The 19227-nt window shown below is 42.6% G+C and overlaps 1 protein-coding gene across 1 annotated transcript in view; it reads right to left on the minus strand.

Moving 5' to 3' along the window:
- Positions 1-19227, minus strand: part of LOC131922203 (interferon-induced GTP-binding protein Mx2) — a 30046-nt gene that overhangs the window by 8732 nt on the left and 2087 nt on the right. The window contains exons 3-10 of the mRNA XM_059276964.1: positions 8848-9040; positions 7774-7911; positions 7024-7178; positions 6652-6790; positions 5973-6171; positions 2386-2464; positions 1294-1416; positions 747-888 (exon numbers count right to left, since the gene is read on the minus strand). Coding sequence (XP_059132947.1) covers positions 747-888; positions 1294-1416; positions 2386-2464; positions 5973-6171; positions 6652-6790; positions 7024-7178; positions 7774-7911; positions 8848-9040 — 1168 coding nt within the window. The remainder of the gene's footprint in view (positions 1-746; positions 889-1293; positions 1417-2385; positions 2465-5972; positions 6172-6651; positions 6791-7023; positions 7179-7773; positions 7912-8847; positions 9041-19227) is intronic.

Raw genomic sequence — 19227 nt, forward strand, 5'->3', positions numbered from 1 at the left:
CTTCTCCAACCTGTTAGGCTGCTTGCATTCTGTGCCCTGTGCTCCAGATTTCATGAGCCATCACCAATGCTGGAGTGGGCTCTGAGATTACAGCTATGTCTGAGTCATTTTTATGCCTGTAAGTAACTCCTCACCCATATTCCTGGAAATCAACCCAAGAAAACTCATTGGTTCACCAAGTAGGACTTTGCTGGCACCTGCACTTTGGTTTGTTGACAGTTCCCTATCTGGTGTCTTACTGAAGTTTGTAAGTTGAACTTCATTCCTAGTATACTGGCACTGAAAAGGTGGCATTTAAGAAGTTAGTAGGTGCCGGGCGGTGGTGGCGCACGCCTTTAATCCCAGCACTAGGGAGGCAGAGGCAGGCAGATCTCTGTGAGTTCGAGGCCAGCCTGGGCTACCAAGTGAGTTCCAGAAAAAGGTGCAAAGCTACACAGAGAAACCCTGTCTCGAAAAAAAAAAAAAAAGAAGTTAGTAGGACATAATAGCTCCATCCTCACAGAGGGTGTGTGTGTCCTCATAACAGATGCCAGAGAAAACTGTCTCTCATCCACTACACATGAGAACCAGGATAGATGGTGTCATCTTGGGAGCAGAGATGGAAACCTCACTAGTTACCTCATTTTCTGGTGCCTTGTCCTGAGACTTCTTAGCACCACAAAGTGTGAGTGATGGTCTCCTATTGTCTATAACAATGGAATGTATGATTGTTAAGAATGGCAACCCAGATTGGACAAGATGCTTACCATTTTGGAAATTTTTTTCAATGTCCTTACTCCACAATAAGAACTCGTTTCGGATCCTGTTGAACAGGCGACATTCTCCCTCCTCCACATTTTCCTCCCCTTGTACTATGGCAGTGATGTCCTGGTTAAAAGTGTTGATTTTCTGTCAAGAAGAAAAATGTCAGGATCAGCAGAGATCTTTCAAGCATGGGGTCAAGGTAGTAAAAGGACATGTGTGCCCTGAAGGTGGGTGAGCCACCTCCTCCTCATGGGCCCAGCAGAACAGTATTAAGGGAGGGACTTTGGGAGCAGGAAATACCTCCCTTCTTCCTCTTCCTTTGGGATGCTTAGGGAGAACTCTCTGTCAGTGTGGATGAAAAGAAAATGCCCCCTACAAGCTCCACCTTACACTCAACCATACTCTTTATCCTGACTCCCTTCTTAACACTAAATGGACAGGAAGCATCTCTATCAGCCTTGGAGTCATGAGATCTGAAGAGCACCAGAAAGAGATTCCTGTGTAGACGGTGATGCAGTTATCATGCCCAGAACTATGGACAATGCTCACTTCAATCAGGAAGAAAGTTTTCTCATTGTCATCCTCTGGTATGTCTGCACCATACTTCTGCAGCTCCTCACTTGCTGTCTGGTGACACTTCTTTATTTGATTTTCTAACAAAGGCAGAGTTTTCTGCAATGGAAAGAGGTGAATGGGACATAGAAATATAGACTGGGAATGCAAACCAGGCCCCAAGCCTACTCTACAGAGTCACCATGACACATGGGAAGCATTCTAAAGTCCTGATATTATTTCCCTGGTGCAGAGCAGCACTTGAGAAACATCCCTTTATAAACACGTTTGCCCATGGCTGCCTCTGTTATGCAACCCTGTCCACTGATCATGGTTGTGTCCTAAAAGAGCCACCCAGAGATACATCCCTCTGTATCAGGGACATGGACTCTCTTCAGGGAAATGTCACAAAGCACCTTCTAGTAGCTTCTGAAATAGAGGAAATTATAACAATACAAGACTCATAAACTTTTGTGTTGTTTTCAACAGATTAAAAGCTGCCAGGTACTGCTGTTTCAAAGGAAGGTTCCTATAACTTTGCTGTCCCCAGGCATCTCAAGGCACTGAACTCAGCAAGAATAGGCCTGATCTGTCAGCATCAAGGAGGCCCATAGAGGGTCACACAAGATCATGGTGTCCTGCCAATGCCCTGATCTCCACCTATATCCTGGAGCTGCAGGAATACCTTGAAAACAGGAACAGCTCAGGGGAAGATCACTGCTGAGTATCTTTCCATAGCCAGTTCTCAAGCAATTCTACACACTAAATCCACCTTGCTGAGTATAATCAACACCCCAGATCACTAAGGTGATTTGAGACACCAGGTCAGAGAAAAGTGAACATGGCTTCTATCTGAAGAACCTGTTTGAACTCAAGCTTTTAAAATCAGCTCCAGAACGAGGAGCTCACAGCTATGCCACCTAGAACCTAAGGGTTGACAGCAGCAAGAACCAGCAAATTCCTTCTCATGCTGGAGTTACACATTCCCAAATACCACATATCTGTGCAAAGAGATCTTGACCAGTTCATGTGCCCAGGACCCTCTGAGTCCAGGTTCAGCTTTATGAAGACACAGCCACCTAGGCTTACACAGATGTGTGAGATGAGCTCTGAGGTCAGTCTCTCTGCCAGAAGGGGCACTGTGGCCTTCCCATTCTCCAGAAGAACACTGGGGGAACAAGAGAGAGGATCCCATTAGACTGAGCCAGAACACAAGTCTGCAGCCTGCTGTGGGGAGGCCTGGGCCAGTCTGGGTACTTTCAGTGAATGGGTACCTTGAGACTGGTACTCATGGAGTACTCAGAGATGGTTTTGTACAATGATACAGGGGAGCCAGCTAGGATAGATCTACAGTGGGCTACAATGATCCTCCTCAGCTCATTAATAATCAGAGTAAAATCTGTTCTCCACAAAACATATATGCATGAGCACATATATGTTATCATAGCACAATACCTCATTCCATGTGTGATACACATGAATACACATGCACACACTTCTATATGTGACACATGCAAGTATACAACACATCCTTCAATGTGTGATGTCAGTAAACTCACACTTACACGTATAATACATTCAAGTAAACATACCTGTCCATAAAGGCTATACATATGAGTACATATACACACATATATAATACACAAGAAAACACACAATACATATAGATCCAGGTCTTTATACAAAGGCACTGACATGTATTTGCATATGTGTGATGAACAAGTGAAGGGAGGAGACACTCTTTGGTCCAAGAAAGGATTTAAGCCATGGACTCTTAAAGGCATAGAGCTACACTATTCTTATGCTGCCAAAATCTATGTTCAGACAATAAACTGTTATGCCTTAGGATACAAGTCATCGGTGAGTTAGAATTCTTCCTGCCTATGTATGACAGCTTACTCTTATTGGGTCTCCAATTTCTACACTGGTCAGTTTATTTAAACAAACTAACTGTGGTAGAATAGAAACAATGGAAATTTTGTTTTGTTTTGAGCCAGGGTCTCTCTACATAGACCTCACTATTCTTGAACTCACTATGTAGACTAGGCTGGCTTTCAGCTCATAGAGATCCACACAACTCTGCCTCCCAAGTACTGGGATTAAAGGCATGCACACAAGGAAACTTTTAAAGCTAGAAGAGCCAGAAAGATGTATTCCAAGTTCTGAAAGATCATAACTCTTGACCCAGACTATTATATCCAGCAAAGCTATCTATTACAATTGATATAGAAATAAAAAACTTCCATGATAAAAACAGATCTAGGGAATTTATGACTGCTAATTCAGCTTTACAGTGGACCCTGGAAGAAATACAGGGCTCTGAGCAGAAGGATAAACATAGCTAAGAAGTCACAGGGAATAAATAGGCAGTACTACAACAGTCTATCAGAAGAGGTCCAAGAATACCACAGAGTAAATGACAAAGCCAGGAGTGGTGGTGCAGGAATCCCTGTGAATTGGGGGCCAGCCTGGTCTACATAGTGGGTTCTAGGACAGCCAGAACTACATGGTGAAACCCTGTCTCAAAATACAAAATCAAAAACAAGCAAAACAAAACAAAAAGCAATGACAGGAATTAGCATATATTTGTCAGTAATAACTCTGAATATTAAGTCCCCAACAAAGAGAGACTAGCAGATTGGATCTGAAAATAGAATCCATCTTTTTCCTGCCTCCAGAAAACACAGCTTACTATCAATGATAAGACATGACCTAAGGGTAAGGGTGCAAAAGCAAATGAATCTAGGATACAAACAGGTTAGATATTCTAATCTCTAATAAAGTAGACTTCAACATAAAACTGTCAAAAGATATAAGGGGTGATACTTTATACTTACCAAGAGGACACTGCAATCTTACACATATAGACACTAATCACAGAACCACCCAGTTCATTTAAAAATGCTATTAAATATGAAATCACAGATTGACTAACACACCCCTAGGGTGGGACTTCAATACCCAACTCACATCAATAGGTAGGCCATGTGGACAAGATCTGAGCAGAGAAACATGGCAGTTAAATGATGTCAGAAATCAAATAGATTTGGCCTAGTGGTGCACGCCTTTAATCCCACACAGAGGAAGGCAGATCTCTGTGAGTTTGAAGACAGCTTTCTCTACATAGTGAGTTCCAGGAGCCAGAGATTGGTAGAGAGACATTTTTTCAAACAAACAGACAAAAAGGAAAAGAAAAAAGAAATCAAATGGACCTATCAGACATCTGTAGAACATTCTACCCACACACTAAAGAATACACATATACACATTCTTCTTAGCAGACCATGGAGCTTTCTCAAAAATGTATCACCCATTAGAACACAAATCAAGTGTCAACAGACACAGGACAATTTAAATACCATTCTGCATTCTATCTGACCATAACAGAATTAAGCAACATATCAGTAGCAAAAAAACTATAGACAGTACACAGACTTAAGGACACTAAAGACCACACTACTGAATGGTGATTGTCATTAGGAAGAAATATGGAAATTAAAAAGTTTCAAGAATTTTATGGGTTTCTGCAGCACATGCCTTCAATCCCAGCATTTGGAATGAGAAGACAGATGGAACTCTGACTTCAAGGCCAGTCTGGTCTACAAAGTTTCATAAAGCCTGGGCTACAGAGAGAAACCCTGTTGAGAGAGAGAGAGACAGAGACAGAGACAGAGAGACAGAGAGAGCAGGGAGAGAGACTGCAATAGAGTCATACTTTAAAAATCCTCTATTCAATGAAACTGAAAAGCCTAAAAGCAATGGATTAAATTTTAGATGCATACAGCATAACAAAATTAAATCAAGATGAAATAAACAGTTTAGACAGATCCATAACAAGGAAAGAGATCAAAACAGTATACAGCTATACATAAAAAACTATAGCCAACAGCATACTAAATGGAAAGAAATCATATAGTTCCCACTAAGATTAGGACAGCATTTTCAAAGAGAAAACTCTTGTAGTAGGGAGTCCTAAAGGTCTTGGTGGGATTTAAGCCATCATCAGCAAGTGTGTTTGGAAGCTCAGATCTTATCACTTATGTCTATTGTTCTCTGACCTTGGTTTTGTGTCGAGCAAGAGCCTGGCATAGATTACTGCAGGTACTGAACAGTTGTTTATGTCATGGACTGCTAATGTGACACCTAGCATGGCTGAGTGATGTTTTTATGCCATAGCAAAGGTATGGTGAGGTTCTGGGACTCCTGCTTTTCCTCTGCTCTGTTCTACTTGTGATTCTAGTTCCTGTGATACTTAATAGTGGTACTTTGGGAAGTGCCCTCCTCTTCTTTTTTTTTTTTTTTTTTTTTCATTTTAAACTACTCATTACTCTTTAAAGACTACTAAGTGCATTTCCTTTCGTTCAGGAAAGATTCTTTTCTTTTCTTTCTTTGTTTTTTCTTTTTGGTTTGTCCAGACAGGGTTTCTCTGTGTAGTTTTGGTGCCTGTCCTGGATCTTGCCCAGCAGACCAGGCTGGCCTTGAGCTCACAGAGATCCGCCTGGCTCTGCCTCCCAAGTGCTGGGATTAAAGGCGTGTGCCACACTGCCTGGCCTTTCAGGAAAGCTTTACAGTTGTTCCAAAGGTGCAATCATCCTCAGGCTGTTGCACACACACCACTCATGTCAGGTCTTCTTGACAAGCAATTTTCACTGCATGGCACACTATGGCAGAGGTACCTGAAGTGAGGGTGCTCCTTGAAGAAGGCTTGCTCCTTCTCAAGGGCCTCAGTCAGGCTCAGCTTTTCCTGGATGTCCTGCTGACCCCTGCACTTGACTATCATGTAGCCCTTCTTCAGGTGGTACACCAGGTTTCGCACCACATCAACAACCTTGTCTTCAGTACCTCTGTCCACAAGATCAGGCTTGGTCAAGATCCCTGCAGGACAGACACTGAAATCAGAGGAAACACACCAAGAGAGCAGGAAGTGTACCTCTCCCTGGTCAACAGGATCCCATCCTTAGATGAAGCCCACAGAAACCATGCAGGGTGGAAGCCTGCCCACAGAGACATGTGTAGGTGGCCTTGTGAAAACAACAAAAGTCCTTTGATCAGCCGCAGGCTCCTTCCTGGCACTTCTCCATGGCCACTATCCAGAGAGACAACAACTGTTCATCCTCACACTCTGTGGACCTTACCATGGCTCCTATGACAGTGAGTCTCAGCAAATATGATTTCCTCCCCATGCTTGACCACCTCTGACTCCTCATGCCTTTCCTACCGGGGAGATGAGATGAAGGTGTCACTTCTTCCCATCTCAGTGGGATCCTGGGTGTGAACTGAGCTTGGTCCATCTGGATCCAGGAGTTGCATCCAAACCAGCATACCAACACCACTGTTATCTCTCACTCTCCTCACCTATGGTCCTGTCCCCTTCAGGGTCCACCTCCTGAGCCATGCTCAGTGCCTCCGTGGTGGCGATGTCCACATTACTGGGGACCACCACCAGGTTGATGGTCTCCTGTTTTTGGATGTATGTCTTGATGAGTCTCTTGATCTGTAAGAAATGAGATGGTGACTCCTAGTTATGGAGAGAGGATAGAGAGAGAGATGGCTGTGACCATCCACTTGCTTAAGGCCCTGGCTTCCATGGACTGCATCCCTCTGTAGTGAATCCTGGTCATCCAGTCTCACTTCCACATCCTCAAGGTCCCTCTTAGACATACCCTTGGACATACTCCAGTGCCCCATGCATCCCAGTGTAGGTGAGAGTGGAGTCTAGAGTCTCACCTGGCGTCCGATGTCTGTAGGCTGATTGCCTACAGCCACCCTGGTGATGCCAGGCAGATCAATCAAGGTCAAGTCTGGGACATTTGGGGAGCTGACATCCAGGCTAATGAGCTTATCACTGATCCCCAGTCCTTCCCCAGCAATGAAGTTCTGACCTGGAGAGGAGGAAAAAGAAAGTGTAATCAAGCTTGGTGGGGTGGGATGAGGAGAATAGAGGGAAGATGGAGGGGATCTTATTCCAGGGAACTCTGGGAAAGCATGCCTTGGCTATACAGTGACCCAAGTGGATCTTATATAGAAACTTGGGTTGGTCCCTAACAGGTCATATTTTGAGCTTATAAACATGCTGGTAGGTGAAACCATGCTAGAGGAAATAGGTCACTGCAAGCAGGTCCATATGTCTTATTTCTGGTCCTTTCCTGTGGCACTCTGCTTCCTCTCTGACACCACTTGCTCCTGTGACAATAATGTTCCTCCCAGGATCATAGGGAAAGGTGACCATAGACAAAAATCCTCTGAATCCAGGAGAGAAATATGTCCTCCTGTAAGGCATTCTGCCAGGTACTGTGCCACAGCCACCCAAAGGAATGCAAAGCCTCTTCTGTCCTGGGGTCCTGGGTGGCAGCAGGTTTGAAGGGGTTTCATTTTCTGTGATGGAACAAGGTTCTGACAAAATAAATCAAGACTTCTCCTCTGACTCCTGGCAGTGTTGACAGGCAGTCAGAGGATAAGGGACAACAGGACACTAACCTTTGTTGATGGCATCTTCCACCTGTGAGGGATCAGAGAGTTCCAATTCAATGTCATCATAGGTGACCTTGCCTCTCCATTCCTTTCCCTGCTCCAGCTTCTTCAATTTCAGCACCAGAGGGCATCTGGTAACGATACCTAGGAGATGAGGTCCATGTTAGCCCAGTGCTCTGGTGAGCACAGTGTCTTATAGGGCCTTAGACTAACACCCTTACACACACTCATCTGCAGAGACTCTGGGAATGGAAACATCTGGCCTCACTCTCATGCTGTCTCTCAGTATGACCCCAGGCCTATATTCTTGGAATAGAAACCAAGGTCATGTTTATCCATTTGGGGTAAAAGCCACCAACCACTTCAGACTGCTTCCTCCTAGTGTGGCACCCTCAGCTCCGTGGGGACCCTGGTGGAACCTTTAATGTACCAGACATCTCCCACCAGCCCCCATGCATCCTGGTCACCATCCCTCAGGCCACTTCCTCATGCCCCCGGATATGATCTCCTTCCAACTCCTGCCTTATCCAAGGCATTTCACTGGGTCCCTGAAATACATTGGCTCTGACCTCTTCCTGAGCACTCAATGACCACACCAGTCTGGAGTTTAAGCAGCAGCACTAACCTGGACACCAGTCTCTTCTCCAGAGAGAATGGCCACCACAAAGAAAGGGGATAGGGATCTCACCCACTTAGTCACTGCTTCTGCAACCTGCAGGTTTCAAGTGAGTCTTGAAATGGACAATGGGACAGTGCAATGGACTAAAGCTGCTCCCACTCCCAGCACATAGGCTCAGCTCCAACACCTACAGTGACTGTTGGATACAGAGCCTGAAAGGAGGTAACTTAGGCTGAAGGAAGGCTTGAGAAGCTGCATGGGTGGAGCCCTAACCACTGAGACTGGTGCCCTTGTGAGAAAAGGAAGAACCTGCAGGGCTGCTCAGGGGAAAGGCTACCCACAGTCAAGGACTAAGACCACCTTGTCCTTCATTCTGCAGTATGTCCAAACTGGAAGGGATCTGTTTCTATCTATGAGCCCCAGGTCCACAGCCTAGCAAGGCAAAAAGCATGAGCTCTCACCACTGCCTCTGGGGAGGGCCACTCCTGACAGTGCTTCCAGCACAGAGCTCTTCCCTGAGCTCTGGTCCCCAATGACTGCAATGGCAGGCAGGGCCAGGTCCTGCTCCACGCCCAGGGCCCGCAGGGAATCGATGAGATCAATGCAGGGCCGCACCTTCTCCTCATACTGCCTGCAGAGGTTGTTCAGGGACTCCTAGATGAGGGCAAAGAAGAGTGAGTTTATGCTCCATGGAAGTGCTCCTGCAAAGACTGTTGAGTTCGAGGATAATGTGCATGTTGTTAGAATTCCCAAGAATGAGAAATGGGCCGAAATTTATTTGAAGAAACACAAAACATTGCTTCTTCTGTGTTGAAGACGAAAAAGTCAGGATCCATGTTGTTGTGTATTGCTTTCTCCCAGGGTCTATGGAAGATTCTAACAACCAGCTGACGATCTAATCTGAGGGATATTCAATGAATCTAAGCACACTGAGTTCTTTAGTCCATTCTCTTTATTCTTCTTAATCTATTACATCTACAAAGCTTCTTCTCTGTTCTCATACTTAGCTCCTCTCAGTCCCTTTTTCTTTCAGTCCCTTCTGCTGTTTGCTCACATCTATCTAGTTCTCTCCATCTTCATTCTCATCTTTGTTCTTCTAAATCAATTCCTTTCCATGCTGTTGTTGGAACCGGCATGTATAACCAAGCAGTAATTCTTTAACAGTGCCATTCCAGGCTTAAAGCTTTCAGGGTCACAGAGAGAGGTGATAAGGATCCACACATAAAGCAATTGTCAGCTTCGATTAACAACCTAAAGGGGGAAGTGACTAAGGGGAGTTCTCTGGAAAGGTCAACTAAAGGCTAAGATCAATTAGGGAATTCTAAAAAGTAATTTAAATGCTCAAAATATAATCTAGAAATGGCTAGGTAGAATGTTAGGGGTCTATAAATGCCAATAAGTCACTAGGAAAGTAAAACTGTCCTTATTTTCTAAAGCACCACTTTTTTCCCTGCTCTTCCCAGCTACAGCCCTGGAAGGGCAAGGGACATATGCTCAGTTGCTAAGCAACCTATGCCAGAGCTTGTAGCATTTGGTTAGTAAGAGCACTTTTGCTTGGAGTAATTGCTGAGGAGAAAATCTAGGAATAGCATCTGGCTGAGGAGGATTAAAATTTAATTTGCACAAGAATCGAAGCTTGACACCTATCATCTGCTTGGCCTTGCCAGAAATCTCCTTTGGTCAGTGGGAAATAATTACCTTAACTCAATAACTAGCAAGTGGCTAGAACATCATCTCAGAAATGTGAGCAGTAAATCTCTTACTTAGTGTCTTGTGTAAATAACCTGGCATGAAGGTAAAGAGTTGAGGATTTAATTGTTAATGGTCATTTTCTCTTATCTGTAAGTGAGATGAGCTAATTCTTATCTATGTGCAGCTTGTCCTTGGATAAAAAGATATCTTTGTTGAAATACTTTTGTCCGGAGAATGGCCCTGGCCTGATGTAAGCTAATGAAGAATAAACACAGCTGGGAAAAGTTATCCAATTACCCCAAAATTATAGGGGAAGTTTTGTCTATAAGATTGAGATGCAGTCATGAGATTACATGTACACATAATATGGAGATGCACGGTAAATGGGGAAAATCATAGCTGTTATTGCACAAGAAGTTTACAATAAGAAACAGCCAATTCATTTAAAAGGCAGTAATTCTATAACATCTTGCATGATGGTTTCCTCTAACAAAACCCTTAGTTCTGATAGGTTGACCTTCTGGACTCTAGTTGTCACCTGCTGTATACTCCCACACTCTTTTGCTACCAAAGCTCTCAATAAATGTTCCTGGCCCAAGGACCTAAGGTGCCGCATATTTCTGATTGTCAGAGCTGGACCTGCAAAGGTGACCTCAGGTTCACTGTTGCCAGAGAAAAGAAGTGACATGGGTTTTCAAGGAGGAAGTAAAGCCGTTCAATTTCCCTTGTTCACCGTTTTTTATAGGGCTATGGCAAAACCTGGACAAAGGCTGAAGTAAACTCTGTGGAGAGTGAACACTAATTCTCTGGACTTAATGGGCTGAGCCAATGGCAGGCCAAACACTCTATGCATGTCCTCTGGCCCAACCAGGGAGATGATCATGCATTGTGCATGCTCTGCCTGCCTAGTTAGAAGTAGTTGAAGCCCCATTCTATCCATTTCTGACTCCAGCTTTGATCCTGACAATCCCCTAGCTATTGGTTTTCTTCCAGTTTTATTACCAGCCTCTAAGACACACATACACACACACACACACACACACACACACACACACACACACACACACACCTTGCAGATGTTATAGTTGTGTTATTATACTTAAATCTCTTTCTTGTGACATTAGTCAGCTTGTAAGTTTACCACAGCAGAGAACTCTATCACTGCCATCAAGATGTTACTGCAGTCTTTCTTGGTCACCTCATATTTGACTTCTTTGTGGGGTGGTCAGAGATGGTCTCCCAAGCACAAGCTTCTTGTTAGAAGCCATCCTTATGTACAACTTACTGTGCTACAGTTGGCCTCTTTAGAAGCCAGAATACAAGAAGGTCAGTCATGCCCTACATATATATGTCCTCAAGGGCTTCCTGTGAGTCTGCTGGCCTGTGTCACTGGAGCCCTGCTCCTTCTCCTATATGTATGGCATGTTTATCTCATAGTTAACTCCAAGCCCTCCCACGCATTTTCCACAGTCTTTAGACACCATCCTTTTAATCCTTAATCTCTCTTTTATCCACAGCCTATTTTCACTGTGACATGTGTGGGCAGCTTGCAGTTGTCACCCTGGGCCATTTTCCCCTTTCTACCTACTGCCTCTTTACCACCTTACTGCCTCCTTAATGACACCATAACCCAAAGGTTGATGACAGTCAACAAACTTCAGGTGCAGGATACACAAAAGAAATGACATTAAGGTCCATTGATTGCCATAGGTGTTCATAGGTGTGTGGATTAATATCAGGGTCTTTAATTTGATTCCATTGGTCCACATGTCTGTTTTTATGCCAATACCAAGGCCCAAATGATTCAAAACTAGTTATAAACAGGAGGCATTAGAAGTAGTCAGAATATGACACCTTACACACAGAGGGACAAACAGAAGCTTGACAGCCAATTTCTTATCAGAAAGAATGGAAGTATGCAGACAGTGGGGTGGCACTTGACAAAACATCTTGACAACTTGTTTATATCTCTGCAATGAAAAAATGTTTAAATTGTTGACAAAAATGCCATGAACCTAGATTTCTATATCCAGGAAAAATATCTTTTTGAAATGAAGGCAAGTTTGAAGCTACATCACCATGGAGAACTGGCAGTGAGCACTGGATGCCTGGAAATTAGTATATCTTTGGCCAGCAATGTGGCTTTTACCTCCCAAGCTGCAAGAAACTGTGAGATTTATTTATTTATTTATGCTTTTAAGAAGTGTTAATTAAATTACAGCTCCATTAGAAAGGAAGATGAGAGTCTGGCTTAGTGGTAAGTGTTGGATAGGTCACTGAGCACTTTGCCCATATCTTTCCCACCCTTACAGTAAAAAAAATTATACAAGTGCTGTATTATCACTAGATAATCATAATTTAAGTGGAAAACTAAGACTTGGAGAGTTAGTTAAGCTTACCCTGGTTGAAATGTGACAGTTTAGGAGTCAGATAACCTGTGTCCTACTCTGAAATTCCCCGGTGCTGTTCTCATGAAAATCAGAAGATGATTATTATAAACAGAAACACAAAAATTATGGCAAAATACAGACTTTCCAGACAGAAAACTGAACAAATTATCCCCAGCACATCCACACTGCAGGAACTGTAAAAGGCATTCTGAGCACAGAAGGAAAGTGAGAGGAGAGGAATCTTAAATCCATATCATGGTTCTGACAACACAAGTGGTGACGGATACAGATTTCTAATGACTTCACCATCCTTAAGTGATACCTGAGCACAAACAGGGGCAATGCATTGTGGGGTTTCTGATTAATGGGTAGGGAAGACCATGATAGACAGGATGGAGGCCAATAGTAGAGAAAGGTTCTTACACCACATAGGAAGTTGTTATTCTGTCCCTCATGGATAGACTGATTGCATTTATTAAGTGTGAGCACTACAGACACTAACATAGTGAAACAGCCAGAAGAGTATATGATATACACTCCTAAAATCTAAATGTTTAATTCTAAATGTGGAAGAATATAAGGAAAAGGGGGAGGAAGAACAAATGCTTCACATAAAGACCCGGTACAGTCATATCTGAATGGAATGGCAGAAGTCATAAAGCCAGCACAGCTGCTTGACAAAGATCCAGCAAAACTGAGCTGCATGATGGCTGCCATGCCACCTTTGGTTTTCACCTCCACCAGTTTCATACATGAGGGACTTTAATATTTGTACATTTTGGGATAATAGATTGATGGAAAATTTCTAATGAATCATTTACGCCTTCTCCCAGGAATGCTGCTTTTAAGCTTCCCCAGGACAGTCCTGAACATACTATCCCCCCCAACCTGATATTTTAGGGAGATATCCTTATTAATTTGAAGGTCTTCCTTATGCTTTGGAGGTTGTGACACATAAAGAAGCCAGAGGTCTCTTTATGAGGCTATAAGACATTTTTGAAACATCTGTCCCTGTACTTACGCAGGAACAAGATATTCAAACCAAAGTAAACTTAAAAAGGTCAACAAGATTCAATGGGCTAGAGGAGTTGGCCACAGTTCAGATTACAAGCCTCTTCCCACTATATACTCAGACAATTACATGGCATACAACTGTGTCATACACAGAGACATATTGATGAGCAAAGTGTAGAGTGGAAAGATGATAAAAGTATGAGGTGTCAAGACCTCCCTTTCTTAGAAAAGTTAGCATATGAAGAGCCACTCTGATGTCATATGACCAAAGAACAACAGAATGACAGTATTAGACATAAAGACAAATTCTATTAAGATATAAAATATAAACACTGTATTATGCCAGAATTTGAATAACAACTGCAGCAGCTTTAGAGTGAGGCTTTTTCCTTGGCTCTCTGACCACTAAGAGTTAATAATGGCAAAAAGCCCGAGGTGGCTTGAAGATTTTGTTTTGGTCTAATGTCCTGGAAGCAACCAAAGCTACAAGCCTGAGAACAGGCTCTCATATGCCTCTGGATTCTTCAAAGTTTGGTTATGGTATTTATGAGTAAAAATGATAACTCTATTTACTTAATGATATCAAAACTTGAGGGAAAATGATTGAAAATAATAACTCTACTCTGTCAAGGTTTATTAATGATGACTAATAATGAACAAAAGGAAGTGAAACACATGTCCAAAAACAAAAGTGATATGATCTATGTGGTGATCTATTGTATACCCTAATAAAGCTTGTTTGATGATTAGAGGACAGAGCCAGCCACTAGATTAGACATAGAGGTCAGGCAATGGTGGCATACACCTTTAATCCTAGAACTCAGGAGGCAGAGATCCATTTGGATCTCTGTGAGTTCAAGGTTACCCTGGACCACACATGTTTTTAAATCAGGAAGTGATGGCTGGGCAGAGAAAGTATATAAGATGTGAGGAGACAGGAACTAGAGGCTTTTTCAGGCTGAGGAGTCCTAGAGGTAAGATGTGGCTGTGGCTTGCTCTGCTGCTTTGATCTTTCTGCTTTCACCCTGATATCTGGCTCAGGGTTTTTTATTATAAGGCCGTTTAGTATTCAGACAACATCTAGCATCCAACTTGTGGGGCATGAACTTACAAAAATGCCACTTTCCTGTGGCCTTGCAGTCCCCAGCTCAGGCCCAAGCTGCACATGGCCAGAGTCTCCACCCCACATGGGCCAGAGTCCCTACCCAGCTGGCTAAGTTTTTGATTCAGCCTCTCTGCAGCAAACTCTATTGGTTTTTTGTTTTGGCTCCAAAAACTACAGGAGTTAGACACTTTCTCATACTTCCCCAGGCAGATGGCTGGATCTTTTGCTTCTTTCCCCTTCTGGTGGGTTCTGGCTTTCTCTGGAACCCTTCCTTGGGCTGCTGCCACACCATAATCTGAATCTCATTGTCAGCAGATTTGGTGAATCAATTGAGATTTCTTAAATGGAGGAATTAGTTAAAAGAAAGATCCCACACACACACATTAAAAAATGGGAAACAGTTTCACAATGGACGGTGTTTGGTCTCTGTTTGATAATGCTATTGAAGGACTGAAAATGGAACAATTAAATGAGAGGATAATTAATGTTGATGGGATAGATGTAATGTCAATTATAAATCTTATTTGTTTGATCATTTCTGTTTTGTCATTAAAAAAGTTGGTTATATGAGTGCCAAGATAAAAGATTTAGAAAAACTTGTTAAAACAGATCATAGAGATATTCAGACCCAGACAGAAGAATTTAAAGGTGAACCAATCTCAGCATTGCATTAAATGGTTACAGACAAAGAGCCTAAGGCTCTCAAACAGTCACCCTTAATCTATCCAGTAACCTTACAGGAACTGCCAAGTCTCCAGGCTGTGTATGAACTGATTAGTCTTCAAAAAGATGATGGGACCCCACAACAATGATTTCACATGGCTATTACAATGACAAACACCACCCAAAGATCAGCGTGGACTACAAACTGCTCAGGACAATATTGAGATGGCTAAGTGAGATGATACAGCCTCACAGACTACTCCAGTGAGGACTTGACCATAATCCTAAATTTTCTTTATGTCCTCATAAGACTACCAACACCCCAATCAGCAGGAAGTAGCCTAGAAAACTATGCCCACATTCCCAAAAAAATGGATTATGGATATTTGTCTTTGTTTAGGGGTTGGTTAAAAATTTATATTAGTCATAGTCAAACTCTTTCTAAAAGAAGAAAGGGAGATATAATATAGAAATGTATTATATAGAAATGATAGGATAAAAATGTAGATTATTGAATCTGCTCTAAAAAATATAGAAATGATGGTATGAAAGGGTAGATTATTGATACTCTGAAAAGAAAAAAGAGAATATAGATATAATAAGATAAAAGGTAGATTATTGAATCTACTCTGAAAATAAAAAAACAGAGAATATGGATATGATAAGATAAAAAGGAAGATTTTTGAATCTACTTTTAAATAGCAACTGCTAGTTTTAAATATTTTACATTGGATTGGATTTTTGTATATTGTATACAAATTTTGTATATTGATACAAATTTGAGATTACTTTTGTTAGAACATAGTGTACATACATTCCTACTCTTGTTTAAGGTATTGTACCTGTATAGCTCATTTACCAATGTAATGCAATTTTCTAGTCCTTGAAAGTTATTACCAACTATTTAGGGCAATAAAGAAATACAGGTTAGTAATTAGTTATTACAATCAAACTTGTAATCATATTAGGTATGTTTTCAGGGTCAAACAGAGATCTACAGAATATGGCCTTTAAGATGTTTTAATAACATAGATTCTTTTTTATGACAACAAGACATGTCTGCTCCTGGCAGCACCAATCTACTTCATAGAAGATGGTGGGCCTTGAAGAAACTCCTTATGGAGTTTACTTTCTTTGTGGCAAAAGTTAGCCGCTGGGTAAGAAAATGCCCTTGCCTCAACTGCTGAAAGTATGCTGTCTAAAACGGACAAGGATGACACAAAAGAAAGGACTGCTGAACCTTGCCAAGACAAGGTAGGAAGGCCCTTCAGAAAATTCTGCTTCACAGATGAGTCTGGCACTTATGCTAGGCTTGTAGCCTAAAGATGATGCCCGAACTTTGCAGAGAAACCTTGGATGACTATTTACCAGCTGTTTCTTTCATTTCTCACATTTTTGGAAGTCACTTGTTTACACTTTCTGCTTACTCAGTTAATATTATTTCCTTCTTGGGTCTCTGAGGGAGTTGAAGATTAGATAGTTATAGTTACAGTTTATAGTTATACTTTTCCTTGTTAACAAATTCAGAAAAGAAACTCACTAAAGAGGCATAAAGTGCATAAGTTGAAAGACATCAAAAGATAGTTTGCAGTTGGTAATACAAGTTAGGATAGAAAGCAAATTAGGTACACATTTTGGACCCACCAAAATTGGATAGTTGATGGAGCATTTTCTCTGAATTTGTCAAATATTAATGGACTAGACATTGTTCATGTAATTCTTGATTGTATACATGGAATATACTTACTGTACTCATTGTATACAATTTTTCCTACATTAATTATAACGTTCTTTGACTATTTCAGACAAAAAAAAAGGGGGGGGGGAAATGTGGCGATATATTGTATACCTTAATAAAGCTTGCCTGAGGATCAGAGGACAGAGCCAGTCACTAGATTAGACATAGAGGTTAGGCAGTGGTGGCATACACCTTTAATCTTAGCACTCAGGAGGCAGAGATTCATCTGGATCTCTGAGTTCAAGGTTACCCTGGACCACACACGCCTTTAATTCCAGGAGGTGACGGCTGGGCGGATAAAGATATATAAGGGATGAGGAGACAGGAACTAGAGGCTTTTTCAGGCTGAGGAGTCCTAGAAGTAAGATGTGGCTGTGGCTTGTTCTCCTTCTCTGATCTTTCAGCTTTCACTCCAATATCTGGCTCAAGTTTTTTTTTTTATTATAAGACCAATTTGATTTTGAACAACAGATCTATGTTTTGGAACATCATGAATGTAACCTTGTTTACAAAATTCTGTATAAATAAAGAAGCACTCTGGCTGCTAGTCAGTCAGGCTGCAAGATTCACCCAACCATCATGCCTGGCTCACTCCTTCCCCTGACAATTCTTGACCTTCTCTGCAGGGACCTTTCCAATGCCAAGGATGGCTCCCGGCAAAGAACAACAGCAACAGCTGTTTTCCTCTAAAAGCAGAATATTAAATATAAATGGCATCAATTCTGCTTCAACAGGCAAAATGGCTCTAAAATCGAACTACAAAGTGGGAGGGTGGAAGGCTCTTGTCCTGAGATAGTGATAAAGTTGTAGCTGAGAGGGTGTGTATCTCACAAAATGGAACAGGGCATTAGTGGAATACAACATCTAACACCAGGTCATCTGGGGCTTTGTTGCTAACAACAACAATACTCCCAGGAGGTGCAAGAGTCTCACCTGCTCCTCCAACAGAGCACACCTGTTTAATTGCATGCCTCTAGCCCTAGGTCTCTTCTCATACCTGAGGGTACAGAGGAGGATGTGCTGCTACTGTGGGCCTGAAAACACCAAAATCAGAAACTCAGTCCCTATCTGCCTAGAAATTGTCCTGAGGGACCATAGATAGCCTGTCACCTGGAGAGAAAGAGCCAGCTGCTCCCAAAGCATGTGAGTGTGAGAGTATATAAGTTAAGTTCTGATACATGCTCCAAAGACCTCCTGGTAAAGGTGTGGTCCTCAGCTGTTCTTGGAAATTGGTGGGATTGGAAGAGTTGGGGACTTCTGGAAGGGTACAGATCATTGGCAGCATGACCTTGAAATGAACTTGGACCCTGGCCCTTCCTCTACCTCTACTTTTCCCCAGTCATTGGACACCAGCTTTGTTCCATCATGCTATGCATCACAGACCTAGAACAATGGCACATAGTGGTCATGGGATGTAATTTCTCAAGCTGTGAGACAGATAACCTTTTCTCCTCCTAAGCTGATTCTTTCAGGAACTTGGTCACAGCAATGGAGAGCTGACTGGTGCTCAACTGGGTTGAGTTCTTTCTGCCCTTCACTCTGAGGGTTATATCCCTTCAAGAAGGAAATAAAAACAGAGATTTAGGGAGACAGAGAGACAGTGCTCCTTCTCATTGCCTGTGACCTTTGACACTGTTGTTAATACTAAATTTAAAGTGTTGATCTTTACTTAGACAATGGAGAGAGCCTGAAACAGGCAGCCAGGTGGCCCAATGTCTCAAACAGGGAGTAGAACACAGTTCTATGTACCAGAAAGAGCTGCTCTGACTTCTCTCAACAGCCACGCTGAAGATCCCACTGTGGAGATGGAAAACCCACTGCTGAAGGGGGGAAGACCCCTCCAAGGTCAGACAGCTGACTGGGTCAGGCTGAGACCAGGCTGACAGGCTTACTTCCAGAGAGCACATTTGTTTGCCAATAACACTGGATTACAGCTCTATGAAAACAGACCCCAAGTGGCTTCTCCCAGGAGATAGTGTTTCAGTGAGTCCTGACAGTGTAGCTGAAGACTAAGCCGTGGTATGGGCAGGGGACAGCATGAACCTCCCAGGGCCCTGCCAGACATTAATGATACCGTCTTTCCCAGAACAAGATGGCATTCCATGAAGGACCAAGGAGGGTCATTGGTCGCACCTTGGCCCAAGCAAAGTGAACAGTAGACCCGTATCAACATCCTGCCCCAGGAAGGTCAAGGAAGCCACCATCTGCAGGGGATGTGACATAAAGCAGCAGCCCTCAG

The sequence above is a fragment of the Peromyscus eremicus genome, chromosome 12, assembly GCF_949786415.1.
Source record: "Peromyscus eremicus chromosome 12, PerEre_H2_v1, whole genome shotgun sequence".
In the NCBI taxonomy this organism is placed as follows: Eukaryota; Metazoa; Chordata; class Mammalia; order Rodentia; family Cricetidae; genus Peromyscus; species Peromyscus eremicus.